At 51.6% G+C, this 14634-nt stretch overlaps 1 protein-coding gene across 7 annotated transcripts in view; it reads right to left on the bottom strand.

The window, feature by feature from the left end:
- NPRL3 (NPR3 like, GATOR1 complex subunit) overlaps positions 1-14634 on the bottom strand; it is a 43821-nt gene that overhangs the window by 11355 nt on the left and 17832 nt on the right. For all 7 annotated transcript variants that reach the window (XM_042923062.1, XM_042923058.1, XM_042923059.1 and 4 more), the window contains 2 exons: positions 8832-8985; positions 6742-6823 (listed from right to left, as the gene is read on the bottom strand). In XM_042923062.1, coding sequence (XP_042778996.1) covers positions 6742-6823; positions 8832-8985 — 236 coding nt within the window. The remainder of the gene's footprint in view (positions 1-6741; positions 6824-8831; positions 8986-14634) is intronic.

The raw sequence follows: 14634 nt of genomic DNA, 5'->3' as shown, positions 1-14634 counted from the left end.
TGACTCCTCCTTTCTCTTGTATCCCGCCTCAACCATCCCACCTGCAGGGAGGTACAAAGTCCAGACCTTCCCTGCACCGGCCCCCATCTGCCCTCGCACTCAGACCCCCACGGCTCCCATCCCATCTCGGCAGTCCCAGCCTGAAGCCCCACGTGACCTGCTCACTTTTCTCTGATGCCCTCTCCTACCCCAGGCCATCTGGTCCCCCGCCCTGCAACCGTCCCCACAGCTCCGCTGTTCTCTGACTCAAGCGCTCCCTCCAGGTGACCCGGCTCCCTCCCTGTCTCAGGTTTCAACTCAAGCACTACCTTCTCCAGGAGGTGAGCTCTGACCCGGCCCTGGCCCTAGCCCCAGATTCGTGTGTCTTGAGCACCTGACCACAGGATGCAGTTTCCCCGACCAGAATTCAGTCACCACGTGTGCTCCTGTGTTGCACTAACTGTTCCTCACACGGCTGGCAAAGTGTGGGGTACTTGGGGGGCACTGAGAACCATTTCGTGAACGGAGGAAGGAAAGGGGCCCAAGGAACATGCTACTGACTCTGGGTGGACCACCTCTCAGTGAGCCCCTGCCGGGAGAACACGCTCATGGTGGCCCCACGGTAGGCACGTGGCCCCATACGCCCTGCACCAGAGAACCACACACAGAAGACTTGTTTTCAGCAGGGGTTTCTGAAACCCTCCAGCGAGAAGCCAGCCGGAATGCGCCCACAGCCCAGTGCACAGCCCTGGGGCTAAGTGCCAACAGCACTCGATGTCTGACACAGAGAGAAAGTGGCTGCTTGGGCAAAGCCCCCGTGGCTGGTGCTCACCACGCCCCTGGCAGGTGGACAAGAGAGGGGATGTGTGCCCACTGCCAAGGCCTGCACTGTTCTGACCCAGCTCTTCCCATCACATTCCAACCCCACTCTGCCATTCCCAACTGGCCGGAGAGGCCAAGATGCCCACATCTGGCCCGGTGTGGGAAGGCCGTGGCTCAGGGGGAGCCCCGCCTGGTCTTACACCTCCCTCGGGGGCACACAAACGCACAGTGCCAGCAGGAGGCGCTATGGCCCTCACTGCCTGCACCCACAGGCTGTTCTCGCCGTCTCTTCCCTGAAACGTCAAGCAGCAGACCAACTACCACGAGCTTCCCCGTGGGTCCACCCAAAGAGCCAGGAGCATCGTGGCCATCAGGTTTCTCAAACAGGGAATGTGCAGGGAGAAAAAAGTGTGAAGAATGCAGAGCACATCTGCGACCTCCACAACCCCTAGGATTCCTGCCAACACCACCGTCTGCTCACTGCCAACCACCCCAGAGATCCAGAACACCCTCTGCTTGCCCTGCCTGGAGGTGTCAGGAAGACCCACGCCACGCTCCCAGGACACCTGCGCCACCGAGTGGTCCCCGGAGGGAGGGTCAGAGCGCCGCTGGCAGCAGGGGTGGGGGCCACAGGCTGTGGCTGAGTGTGGAAGGTGAAGGTTGGGTCACCGCTGACGCCACACTCCCTCAGGGTGAACCCTGCGAGTGTCAGGATCTAGGGAAGAGACCCGGGGTCCTTCCCCAAGGTCCCAGAGGAGGATACTACTCTTGGGTTCTTCGAGAACGGGGCGCTAATCAGTAAATATGAGCAGATGGAGACTCCCGGAGCCTCGCCAAGTTTTGGGCAAGGGTCTTCGCAGGTGGGCAGCTCCCATCAACCTCTGAAAAACAGCCTCTTACAGAATCCAAGTTCACACGATGAGACAGCGCTCCAGTGGATGAGAGTCTCAGCATCCACGAACAAATGGGAAGAGAAGAGTGAGGAAAAGCAGGGCTTGCAGGGAGAATGAACTGCCAAAGCTACATGTGCAGACCCCTCCTCCGTTTCACTATGTACCTGGACAAAAAGGCTGGTGGACTGAAAACAGAGTCTTTTTATTTCTGAGCTGTCCTCTTTAGGATACGGCTCAAAGCGGCAGCTGGAACACCACAGAATCAGAATTCAACACTGAGATTCCTACCATTTCAAAGGTAGCTGTTTTTGCTCCCCCAGGAGCTTGGCAAGGCCATGTACATGCACACACTGGCATGGGGTCCTCTTCTCCGGGTGGGAGAGACGCTCCCGTGTTGGTTCCCTGGTTTTCACGTGGATTTTACTCCACTTTTCCAGGCATCTGTTCACCCACTGGCAACTTCCACCCATGGAGTACTTCGCACTGGGACGCGGTGTGAAGAATCCCTGGACCGAGTCAGGAGGAGGAGCACACCCACCCACCCGGAGCCCCCAGGGAAGCCCTGCAAGTGCCCCTGCAGCAAGACAAGAGCCAGGAGCGGCACTGAAGTCTGCCAAGAGGAGGGAAGAGAAGGTCGGGCTCTGTTTTCAAAGTGCCCTTTGTTTTTTTTCCTAAAGCCTCCAGGGTAGAGGGAGCCCACCCTCTGAAAATCTTTGAGGCTACAGTTCCTTTATTTATTTCTTGACTTTGAAATAGAGTTGACATACATTGCTGTATCAGGTTCAGGTGTTTGACGGTTCTCTTTATCACTCAGTGTTCACCAGCATAAGAGCAGTCACCACCGTCTGTCACCAAATAACATGATTCCATTATTAACGAGTATATTTCCTATGCTGTATAAAGTACAATTTCAAGACAAGTGTTTAGCAAGGCAGGGGTTTGGGTTTCTGCTATGCTTGTACTTCTATTTCCAGGGCAGTCACGTTTGGTCCGGAAACACCGCGCAAAAAGCACTCCCCCCGCAAGCAAGGCTTATCCAGCCCGTCCCACAGCTCTGGGCCAGATAGGGTCGCCTAGCCCCATCTGCCACGCGAGATAGATGCTCTTACCAGAGCCCCGAGTCCTAAAGCGATGACTGTGCATATCCTCTAAGGCACGCTCTTATCTTTCCTATCCCAGGTGGAAATGTACCGTGTACAAGCTTGCTCCATTACCCTCACACCTCACCGCCCGAGGACGAACTTCAACTCCTAACCGTTAGCTAATAGCCAAACGCCCTGGTTTGGCCTCGCAGGCAACCTTCACCCCGCCAGCCCAGCACCTGCTGGCCACTCTGGTCCCAGACACAGCCAGGCTTCCTAGTCCATGGAGCGGATGCTGCTCACAATCCAAGAGGTGCAAGCAGGCACCAAGTGGCCCGCCGTGACCCTTCAAACAGAAGTTGCTATGTATGTGCTTTTTACGGGCAAAGGGAGTAAAACTCCCGGGATATTAGCAGAGGTGTCCGGGGGCCAATCTCTGCTCTGGAGGGGCAGCAGCGGGAGGCAGCAAGGAACAAACGCAGAGTCCCCAGTGCCACCTGCCTGGCCAGGGCCCGGACAGCTCCTCCAAGCTCTGAGGACTCTTGGCCCCACCACAGGCCCCATTAACTCTGAAAATGGTGCAACAAACACTTCATCAAAGCACGGAATCCACAATCACACGACTCCTGTTCGTTCATTCCTTTGGCCACCAGTGGACAAGCCGTGCTTCCCCACGCGCCAACCACAAGGTCTGTGTTACAGAAAGTGAAGGGGTATCCCTGACCTCATGTCATGGGAGACACCACCTAACAGTCACACAAAAGAGTGGGACACTGTCACTGAGATCACCAAGCTCCATGGAGAGACACAGGTGCTAGAACAGTCAGGGTAGGCTCCTGAGGGATTCATGCTGCCAGCCTATACTCATGGGCACTTGGGTCCCAGGGCACAAGGCCACCAGGCTAGTCGGCCACACCACAACCCTGGATCTTAATTAAAACAGCAAATCCAGAACCACTCCTTTGAGAAGTTTCACCCCGACCTCTAGCCTCCACATCTCACATCTTCCGGCCTCTCACTTCTGCTACGAGAAAACCCTCCCTGGGGTTTTCTGGAAACCTGCTGGGAAGTTGACAGTAGGAGAAGGCGGCTCTGTGCTCTGTTCTACCAGATCGGTCATGTAAACTCAAGTCTCCCTTTCTTAGCTCCAAAGCAAGCCTACCCTACAGCAACAGGCCAGGCCATACCTCAAGGCAAAGGGAAGGCCGCAGGCCAGGGGGGCTCCTGGGTAGTCACAGAGCCACTGCTGTTGCCAGGCTGGGACCGGGTGCAGGGGGAGTGCACCACTGTCCCTGGGACTCCCTCCAGACAGGCCCTGTTGCCAGCTTACCTGAGGTGGGCCCCAGGACCCACAACCTGAGCAGGGCGGGGTCTGAGAACAGGAAGGGTACATGGGGGTTCACCCTGAGAAAACAAGATCCTGAACACTAACACACCAGGGTGCCTGGGCTAGAGGAAGGAGGGCAACTGCTCAACAGTGGGACCCTGGGAGCCTTTTCTTCCCCAGAACAGATTCCTTTAAAGGGTCCTTCTCCTTAAAAGTAATGTCCACCAGGGGGCGCTGTGCCACCTCAAGCTCTGAGTCGCTACAGGCGGGCCAACTACCCAGGACTTCACTCCCTCCAACTTGCGGTTTAAACATCAGAAATTGCAGTCCGTTCTTTCTTTAGACATAGTAAGTGTGGTTCTGGTTTGACGTTTACTTTATCTCCAGGTTAGGCTGAATTGTGCTTGTGGTCTAACCCTAGCTGAGGTGTACAGAGTCCCACTCAGAAGCAGGCAACACTTCTCACAGAAGGGGTTTCTGGCACCAGCCAACCCAAGGCCAGAGAGCAGCACTTCTCCTACTGCAGAGACAGCTTCAACGTGATCACGAGCGGCGTCATGAGAGAAAGAGACGGGGTGGCTACGACACTAGAGACCCCACTTCCTAACGCCCAGAGGCCCACACCCAGCGGTCAGCAAAATCAGGACAAAGGAACTGATTGTGTCACAGAGGACAGCTCTGCCTCCTTTATGAGGCCACCCTTCCTCCCAACAGAGAGATGAGCTGGGATCTGGGGAGAGCTCAGAGAGAAAAGGGAGATGTGCGAACTTGTGAAGATGCAGACAGCTGTGCCAGGACACCATTCTCCACCCACTACGCCGGACGGTCCACAAGTTCACCAAGACTCTGGGCAAAGCCAGAGAAGGGATATCTCCTGTGTTGCTAGTGGGGGGGAGGGTACAGCCTGAGGCACAAGCCCCAACGGGGAAATACACCAAAATTACAAGTGCATTTTACCTCTCCAGCCCGGCCATTCCGCTCTCGGGAATTTACCTTGCAGACACACAGGCACACGTACACAGTGACATGTGCACGGAGCCGACCAGCAGGTCTTATAGCACCAGAGGCTGGTACCAACTAAATGCCCAAGGGAAGGGCTGGCTGGCTGGCTATGCAGGGGAAAAAAAAAAAAAAAAAGAGTCCCTGAGTGACTCAGTCGGCAGAGCGTCTGACTATTGATTTCAGCTCAGGTCATGATCCCAGAGTCGTGGGATCGAGCCCCACATCGGGCTCCACGCTGAACATGGAGCCTGCTTGGGATTCTCTCTTCCTCTCCCTCCGCCCCTCCCCGACTCATGCGTATGCTCGCTTGCGCTTGCTCTCTCCCTCTCTAAAATAAAAAAATTAAAAAAAGGAAAATTGAAAAAGTCCTTATTTGCCAATACAGAGAGAGTCTAAGCTACATGGTTCAACTACGAAGGCAAAAGGCAGGCCGCATGTACAGCGTAAAAGGAGAAAGGCAGTCTGTGCCCACCTGTGTGTGCCTCAGGCCCACCTGTGAGGGACGGCACAGGACACACGGCTGTCTGCTTAAATGCATCCTGCCACCAGAATGGGAACTGGCGGTGGTACAGCAGGAAAGAAACTCAACACTCTGATTTTCAAACTTGATGGAAGTGATTGATGATGAAAGGTGATTGAAAGGTGGCCTTTCAAAAGCTTTAGTTAAAACGGCAAAAAGGATGAAAATTTCCAAAATGCTCATAACAAGTATCATTGGGTATGGGACTACAGACGGGCTTTGTTTTCTCTTTATTTTTCTATATTTCCTAAGTATCTACAATGGACATGTATTATTGGTAAGATCAGGAAAATTATTAACATCAAAAAAAAGGAGAGGATGCTGCACAAGCCACCTTTTCTGCGCTCCAATAACACGTGGTATCGCCGGCCACACTCTTAGATCCAGCACACCTCCGGTGGGTGGCATGGAGCCTACCAGGATGGAACGAAGCCCAAGAAGGCCAGGAGAGGGCACTGGGCTGCATGCAAGGACATGGCCCAGAGAAGCCTGCACCTCCATGCCATCTGTGCAGCAACATGCCTGCACTATGCGGTCCCCTCGGCTTGAGTGATGGCTCCTCGTGAACCAACAGTCCTGGAGTAGAGTGGGAAGGCAAAGCTTTCAGGGGAACTGTCACTTGGACACGTGCCCAACCCCCACTCTCCACCTCCCACCTGCAGTGCAGACCCAGGGTCAAGGACTGGTGGACCCTCGTTAAAAAGAGGTTCTTCGCTTGTCCACAAAGAGAGTGCTGGGAACACCAATATAATTGGAACTGTTAACTTCTGCTGTGTCTGCAAACGTCTGCTGCTCTCCTACACTCAGGCCCCAAGCCCCAAGTCCCTCAGAGCCAGGAGGAGCACCCTCTGACCTTCAGTTTCCTTGTGGGGGAGGTGGTGACAGTGACACCGTCTTAGAGGACAGACCCAGAACTTGGCACTGTGTCATGCTGACCCTGCATCTGATGATGCAAAACACTTTCAGGCTCTCCCATGTGACTTCAGGTTCAGTTCTGGGAGGGACTGTCCCAGCAGAAGGGCTCTCTCACCCCCATCTCAGTGGCACCACAGGACAACGGCTCAGGCAACAAGGCCCACAGGGAGATGCACCAAGCATGCCACCCACCTGTCTTACCTGTCATAAGCTTCCTTAAGGTCCCTGGCCAGCTTGCACTTGGGCAGAATGTGATGGAACGGGGACTGAGGACCATCATTTGCTGCAAAAATCGTAACACGGAGAATTTAGAGACTCCAAAGCAAGAAAACTTGCCAAGGTTGGAATGGAAAATACCTTTAAAAACAAATTTAACTGAAAATAAATTGTAAGTCATTTTAAACCAAATATCACATCATTCCCTACTGCTTTTTATAAAATCTGTGCATCGAGTTGAATGAAGATGAGACTCAGGCTGCTTTGTTTGCAGTCTTTATATGGAACTTTTGTGTTTAAACGTCACCACTGGTGCCCCCTGACCCTGCAGCACTGGAACAGTCCAGGTCACTGGCAGCCCCCAAAGCATCCCCTGAGACCACCAGAGCCACCTTCCACTTGGTGAGTGGGTGCTGCCACACCTCATCCTACTCACTCACACTAATGCAATTTTTTAAAGTTTACTTATTTTGGAGGGGCCAGGGAAGGAGAGAGGGATCCCAACTTGGTTTCAGGCTCAGTGCAGAGCCCGACATGGGGCTCGACCTCACAAATCGTGAGACCATGACCTGAGCTGAAATCAAGAGTCAGACATTTAACCAACTAAGCAACCCACGCACCCCTAATGCAATTTATTTTTATGATCAAAAGTCTTTCATTAATCCTTTCTCATAAATGCCTTAAAAATATGTAGTTAAATTGAATTTTTACAAAATTTCCTGTGATAGGGACGTCTAGGTGGCTGAATTGGTTAAGTGTCCGACTTTGGCTCAGGTCATGATCTCACAGTTTATGAGTTCGAGCCCCGTGTTGGGCTCTCTGCTGACAGAGCCTGGAGGCTGCTTCAGATTCTGTGTCTCCCTCTCTCTCTGCCCCTCCCCACTCATGCTTCGTCTCTCAAAAATGAATAAACGTTAAAATTTCCTGTGATAAAGTCACAGACCCTAAAGAGAATGTTCTTTTAAAAACAGAACTTCTAGGAGCGTGTGGGAGGCCCAGTCAGTTAAGCATCCAACTCCTGATTTTGGATCACCTCATGATCTCATGGTTTGAGAGTTTGAGCCCTGAGGTGAGCTCCACACTGTTAGTGCAGAGCCTGCTTGGGATTCTCTCTCCTTCTCTCTTGCCCCTTCCCCATTCATGCTTGCGCTCGCTCGCTCGCTCTCTCTCTCTCTCTCTCTCTCTCTCAAAATAAATAAGTAAACTAAAAAAAAAAAAACCCTTCTGGATTGTTATTAACACATAACTGCCAAAACATAATTATACATTTTGACAGCTATCAAAGATAAAAAGCAAATTTTCACTGAAAATGCACGTGAGTTGGACACTTCACATATGGTGATCATTACTTTTACTTATTGCTTAAGATTAGACTGGGTTCACCTTCAAATCTATTTCTACTTTCTCTCTTTATATAGGCGCTGACCTGAGATGGATGTGGCATGTGTAACAGGTAGGCCTTTCTCTGTGCTTTGAGGTATTTACAAAATACCAAAATCCACAAAAAGATCTACTGGCAAAAAAATTTTTTAAAGATTTTTCTTTTGAACCCCAATGTGGGGCTCAAAGTCACGACCCCGAGATCAAGATTCACATGCTCTACCAACTGAGCCAGCCAGAAGCCCCTGGCAATAATTATTTTTAATTGGTCAGCTGATAACTCAATCAGGTCCTTCATCAATTTAGTTGAAATCAAAGAACTGGAAACCACCCTTTTTGCCAGCTCGATGATCCCACTGGCCTCTCTGCATGTCCTCCCACCACAGGCGAACATGGCCAGAGAGAGCAGGGCTGGGTGGGCAAGGCCCAGTCTGCACGAAGAGCCATCCTGCAGCAGCTGGGGCAAGGGAGGGAGGCAGTGGAGGCTGGGAAATCCATTTAAGTGCATCAGGTCAGGAGAGCTGCTTTCCAACTGTGATCCTTGGGGCACCCTCCTGTGCACCCCAGGAAGATCACGTGAAGGTCACATAACCTCCTGGTGCCTCAGTTTCCACATCCGCACACCTGGATCAGGGTCCCTGCCTCAGAAGGCTGCCTGCTCTGTTGTGTGGGGGAGAGACTCTTGTCACACTCACCATCAGCTACCGCGGACACCTCATCCTGCAGCGCCAGGATCAGCTTGGCCTCTCTTGTGAGATACTGGCAGCGGCGCTCCTCGTGCTGCAGCACGGTGGCGATGCGTCGGGAAAGGTTGTGCAGGCAGTTTATCACTGATGGGTCCGCGTTGGCCTGCAAGAGAGGGCACACGTGACTCAAACGTAGCACACACACTCGTAGCACACGTGCACAGCCGACTCAAACCGTGTAAGAACTCTGTCCAGGTTCACTGCTGTCCCCGGTTCCCCGTGTCCCCTCTAGGGTCTGTCCCCAGAAACACCAGTGCTCTGAGCACCCTATCCTGGGAATCGATGCCCGGATGGTAACGCAGAGACGGTTCTGTGGGGTCCCCTGGCTGGTGGGGCGGGGGAACGCAGGCATTTCCTATAAGCAGAGAAAGGCTCCCGTGCTACAGGGCCCCACACCAGGGCCATCCAGGATGGCATGGTACAGATCAGGCATCCACTCCACGCCGGACAGAGGTAGCCCACTGGGGCAGCGGAAGGCAGAGATCCACTACCCACCTGCTGCGGGATTCTCTCGAGTGGGATTCTCTCGGGTGAGACCTGAGACAATGCCCGACAGCGGTACCTCCCTCTCCAGTTAGTTTGATAGAGCCTACCCAGAGCACAAGTCCTGGCAGCGTGTGGTCACCAGTGTGCTGCTGACCGTTGGTAGACAGGACCAGGCTACGTGATCACACAGGTGACATGGGGTGTACTAAACAGAAGCACTACACCGACTGTTCACTAAACACGCTGTCTGCAGGAAAAGAGGCTCTTTCCAGCAGAAATAAGCATGGCTCACAGAAGTCGTCGGCAGGATCCAGGCCACCCATTCCCCACAAGCTCCCCTGGCACCCCTGTGCTAACTCTGGAACCTATCAGACACCGCAGTGAGGCCAGGCAGGCACACCCACCCAGGCCAGGGGTGGAGCAGGCAGCTGTAGGGTCTCTGAAGATGCTCCACAGAGCAGATAACTGGCCAACCATGACTCAGTGTTTCAGGAGGCCGAGAGGGCGGCTGAGTCATCTTAGGGGTGGAGGTGGGAGAAGGGACGCGTGGTACTGCTGATTAAAACCTCTGGAACCGCCTCCCCTCCTGTTTATCTGGCAGGCAGGGCCCTGCCCTCAGGGTGTTCACAGCCTGCCTTCTGGACCAAAACCCAACCCAGACTCATCACCTGGACTTGGAGAGATTTTCGAAACTCCTGGCAGATTTCATGCTCGCAAAGAGAACTCACACCTGGCAGCACACCTGTGCTGGAGAGAGGACTGGACACTGCTTTCAATGCTGTGCCCACGACCGGGCAGAAGCCCTGCCCCTTCGTGTCAAGGGCAGCCCCTCAACAATGTTCCCCCACAAGATTATGGAACTGGAGGGCCTAGGTTATAAAGTATGTACACATGCTTTAAAACAACATATACTTTTAGAAAAATCCATGTCAAAATACTCTTAGCAGCACAAGAGAAGAAGGGCAATGATCCTGAGCACATGGCCGTTCCCTTGAACAGTAATCAACTCACACCTGAGAGCCTGACCCTATGCTCAAGATCCCACTGGCTGGGACAGGACCGTGTTTTAAGTCAGATGTCCAAGCCCACCTGTGCCGTATTCCCAGACGTGCAAGGGGGTGTGTTCACCCAGGCGAGGCCGGATGACCTACACTGACAGCGTGTGCTGGGGGGTCCTGTTTGGCTTCACAGGCCGGGTACCACTCCAGGTACCTGCACAGCCCAAGGCTATGTGGCCACAATGGGAAAGCTAGCACCTCGGAATTGCCCGGTCTTGAGTGGGAGCTCTGAGAAATGCCACATTTGCCCCACAGGTGATGTGAAACAGCAGGAAATTTAGGGTATCGCCTGTGAGACTTTCTTGCTCCCCAAAACACGTACCCAAATGTAATGAGGCTTCGGAGCAAATGTCCAATTTGCAAGCAATACATGAAATGAAGAGGAAGCAGGATGAGATGAATCCCAACATGGAACATTCAGTGGGACAATGTGAGAGGAGAGTCCTAGGCTGGCAGAGACCTACAGGTTCTCATCCTGGTCCAGGCCAACTGGAAAAATATGGCAACTGAAGAAAGTTTCGATAGACTAGGCACCAGGTGACAACAAACGATGGCCAATTTTGTCAGGTGTGACAGGGTATCGTGTTATAAAATAAATGTCCGTACTTTACAGAGATGTTGTCTGAAGTACATAGAAGTGAACAGACATGAGGTCTAGGACTTGAAACACATGAGCAACAGGTGGGGTAGAGAAGCCAGGGTGGCCTGGTGACGGCTGTGGGACATCAGAGACGGGTATAAGAGGGTTATCAAACTACTGTCACTGATCTGGGGTTTAAAACTTTTCAAAGTAAAAAACAAAAGTATACATTTTTATAAGACTACTAAAAAGGAGGAAAAAAACCTGTCTACCCTAAAATACCAAACCTTTACGTTACTGAAATTTCCTCCCATTCTTCGACATCACGGCCTATGCTACATGAAGCCCTACACTACCTCGTTTCCTGCTGCTTCTACCCGGCAGCAGTCCTCTCTACTCCTCCAGGCTCTGGCCTCCCCTACTCCTCGACTCTAACAGCCCAGCATTGCCAGGAAAATAATCGCCACTTTGTCGAACCCTTCCCCAACTACTGGCCACCAGAATGAACCTCCGGCCTCATTTTTATTACAAAAGTCTTCACACAACTTCAAAACCGGCTTGTTTTCTTGACTGCTACATCCAAGGGTGTCACACATTCTGCTATCAAGGGCTGTTCCCCAGAGAAGAGGGCCCGCCTGCCCATGTCCAGGGCGGGGCCGAGGCTGCTTCTCACCACCCATCTCACAGAGGCTGCCGGTACTGACACGTGGAGAGCATTCGCCAGGATTTTTAGTCTTTGGTTTCTTACTTGAATTCTCTCTCTGGATGTCTGCATTATGTCATTTCACAAGTCAGACCCTGGTAGTACTTACACTATGAAAATGCCAAAACTATAAAAATAAAAGTCTCCTCTTAGCACCTCACACCTCAGGGACAGCCACTGTTAAGCAATCATTTTGTCTTAACATGCAGGTTTTTTTTTTTTCTTTTTTTAGTGTTTTATTTTGAAGAGAGAGAGAGAGAGAGAGACAGTGCAAGTGGGGGAGGGGCAGAGAGAGAGGGAAACACAGAATCTGAAGCAGGCTCCAGGCTCTGAGCTGTCAGCACAGAGCTCCACGCAGGGCTCAAACTCACAAGTGGTGAAATCATGACCTGAGCCAAAGTCGGATGCTTAACCAACTGAGCCACCCAGGCGCCCCAGAAGGCCTGTTTTAAAAATTAAGCTCCGGGACACCTGGGTGGCTCAGCCGGTTAAGTGTCGACTTCGGCTCAGGTCATGATCTCGTGGTTTGTGGGTTCAAGCCCCGCATCAGGTTCTGTGCAGACAGCTCGGAGCCTGCTTCAGATACCGTGTCTCCCCTCTCTCTGCCCCTCCCATGCTCATGCTCTGTCTCTGTTTCTCAATAATAAATAAATGTTAACAAAAAAAATTTTTTTAATTAAGCTCCATTATAAAGGAGCTTTTCTCTGACATTATTTTGGTTTTGAGCCATTCATGCAGTGAATGTGGTATGGGCTACACACACAAAAACTCTCAACATAAAAAAGCACCTTGAGACTTAGAATGATACCCAATTTTACAGGTGCCCTCTCCGCTCAGCCTCATTTCTGCCACTCTGAACGTTTTCTGTTTTCTTTGTCACTGAGATCCAGTCACTTTGGTCTGGGACACTTCTGTAAAAAGCCATCATGCAGATTACACGGGCCCAGACAGAAAGAACACTGAATATTTTGGTGAAAACTGATAGTGAGATATTTCAGCGAAATTCCATTATCTAATAGTTACTAAATATAAATAAATTTTCTAGGTAATTAAAGTCCTTTCATAATATTAGCCAGTTTCTACCCAGGAATGCTTTTTATGCTTATTTGGATCCCTTATATTTTGACAGCTTTATTGAAAAGAAATTTCCTCTGACACAACTTCAGACAGCACTGGCAACTGCCTTAAGAAACTATCAGTTTCGGGGCACCTGGGGGGCTCAGTCAGTTGAGCATCTGACTTTGGCTCAGGTTATGATCTCACGGTTCACGGGTTCGAGCTCCCACGTCAGGAGCTGTACCCTGGCAGGGGAAGAAACCCAAACACCACAGCCCAGGGACTCAGTTGGGAAGAACTTCTAGGTTCTTCTGTTCAGGTGAAGCTGACCGCTTGGGTGAGCTGACTGGCCATCCCTCCTTCCATCACAGTGAAGCCAAAGAACAGCAGGTTAAGGAGGCACCAGCAGGGCGAGGAGAGGCACTAATGCACAAGACCAGCGGTCTCAGGCCTTCCCCTTCCCTTCTCCCCACCCACTCTGCAAAGGGGAAGCAACTACATGGGACAAAGGAAGATGGAAAGGTAGAAAGAAGGGAGCAAGGCAAGAGAGGGAGGAGGCAGACAGAAGCCGTACAGGATGGTGACCTGGGGGCAAGCTCACCTGTATGAGAGGCGAGCTGGGGGCAGCACACAAGGACTAAAGGAAAGGTCCTGCATCTTGTGATGAGATGTCCTCATCACAGGGTCCACCAGCCCCCACACAAGTGCCAGACAAGGACTCACAAATGGTGAAGGAACTCATCACCGGCAGACCGCCACTGCAAGAAGTATAGTCTTTCGGGCAGAAGGAAAATGACAGCAAATGGAAATGTGGATCTGGAAGCAAAGGAGCAGCGCAAATAGTGACTGTATGGGTGAACACGTGATTCCTTCTTATTACGTATGTCTCTTAACAGTTAATACCAGTATCCTGTGGGGTTTACAATACAGGCAAAGTAAAACGCAGGACAAGGTAGCACAGAGAGCAGAGAGGAGAAACGTGTGAATACTGTTGCAAGGTTCTTATGTTACATGTGAAGTTATAGATGGACCTCTGAAAAGGTGATCTTGGTAAACTGAAGATGTTCACTAAAACGTTAATTAAAGGGGTGCCTGGGTGGCTCAGTCGGTTAAGCATCCGACTTCGGCTCAGGTCATGATCTCGCAGTCTGTGAGTTCGAGCCCTGCATCGGGCTCTGTGCTGACAGCTCAGAGCCTGGAGCTTGCTTCAGATTCTGTGTCTCCCTCTCTCTCTGCCCCTACCCTGCTCGTGCTTTCTCTCTCAAAAATAAATAAACATTAAAAAAAATTTTTTTAGGGGCGCCTGGGTGGCGCAGTCGGTTAAGCGTCCGACTTCAGCCAGGTCACGATCTCGCGGTCCGTGAGTTCGAGCCCCGCGTCAGGCTCTGGGCTGATGGCTCGGAGCCTGGAGCCTGTTTCCGATTCTGTGTCTCCCTCTCTCTCTGCCCCTCCCCCATTCATGCTCTGTCTCTCTCTGTCCCAAAAATAAATAAAAAACGTTGAAAAAAAAAAATTAAAAAAAAAAAAAAAAAAAAATTTTTTTAAAGAAAATATCAGCTTACATATAAATATATGTTGGGGCGCCTGGGTGGCGCAGTCGGTTAAGCGTCCGACTTCAGCCAGGTCACGATCTCGCGGTCTGTGAGCGGTCTGTGAGTTCGAGCCCCGCGTCAGGCTCTGGGCTGATGGCTCGGAGCCTGGAGCCTGTTTCCGATTCTGTGTCTCCCTCTCTCTCTGCCCCTCCCCCGTTCATGCTCTGTCTCTTTCTGTCCCAAAAATAAATAAAAAAAAAAAAAAAAAAAAAACGTTGAAAAAAATAAATATATGTAATATATATATAACATATACACACACACACACACACACACA

This window comes from Panthera leo, chromosome E3, assembly GCF_018350215.1.
Source record: "Panthera leo isolate Ple1 chromosome E3, P.leo_Ple1_pat1.1, whole genome shotgun sequence".
Classification (NCBI taxonomy): domain Eukaryota; kingdom Metazoa; phylum Chordata; class Mammalia; order Carnivora; family Felidae; genus Panthera; species Panthera leo.
This window is presented reverse-complemented; position numbering and strand designations above follow the sequence as displayed.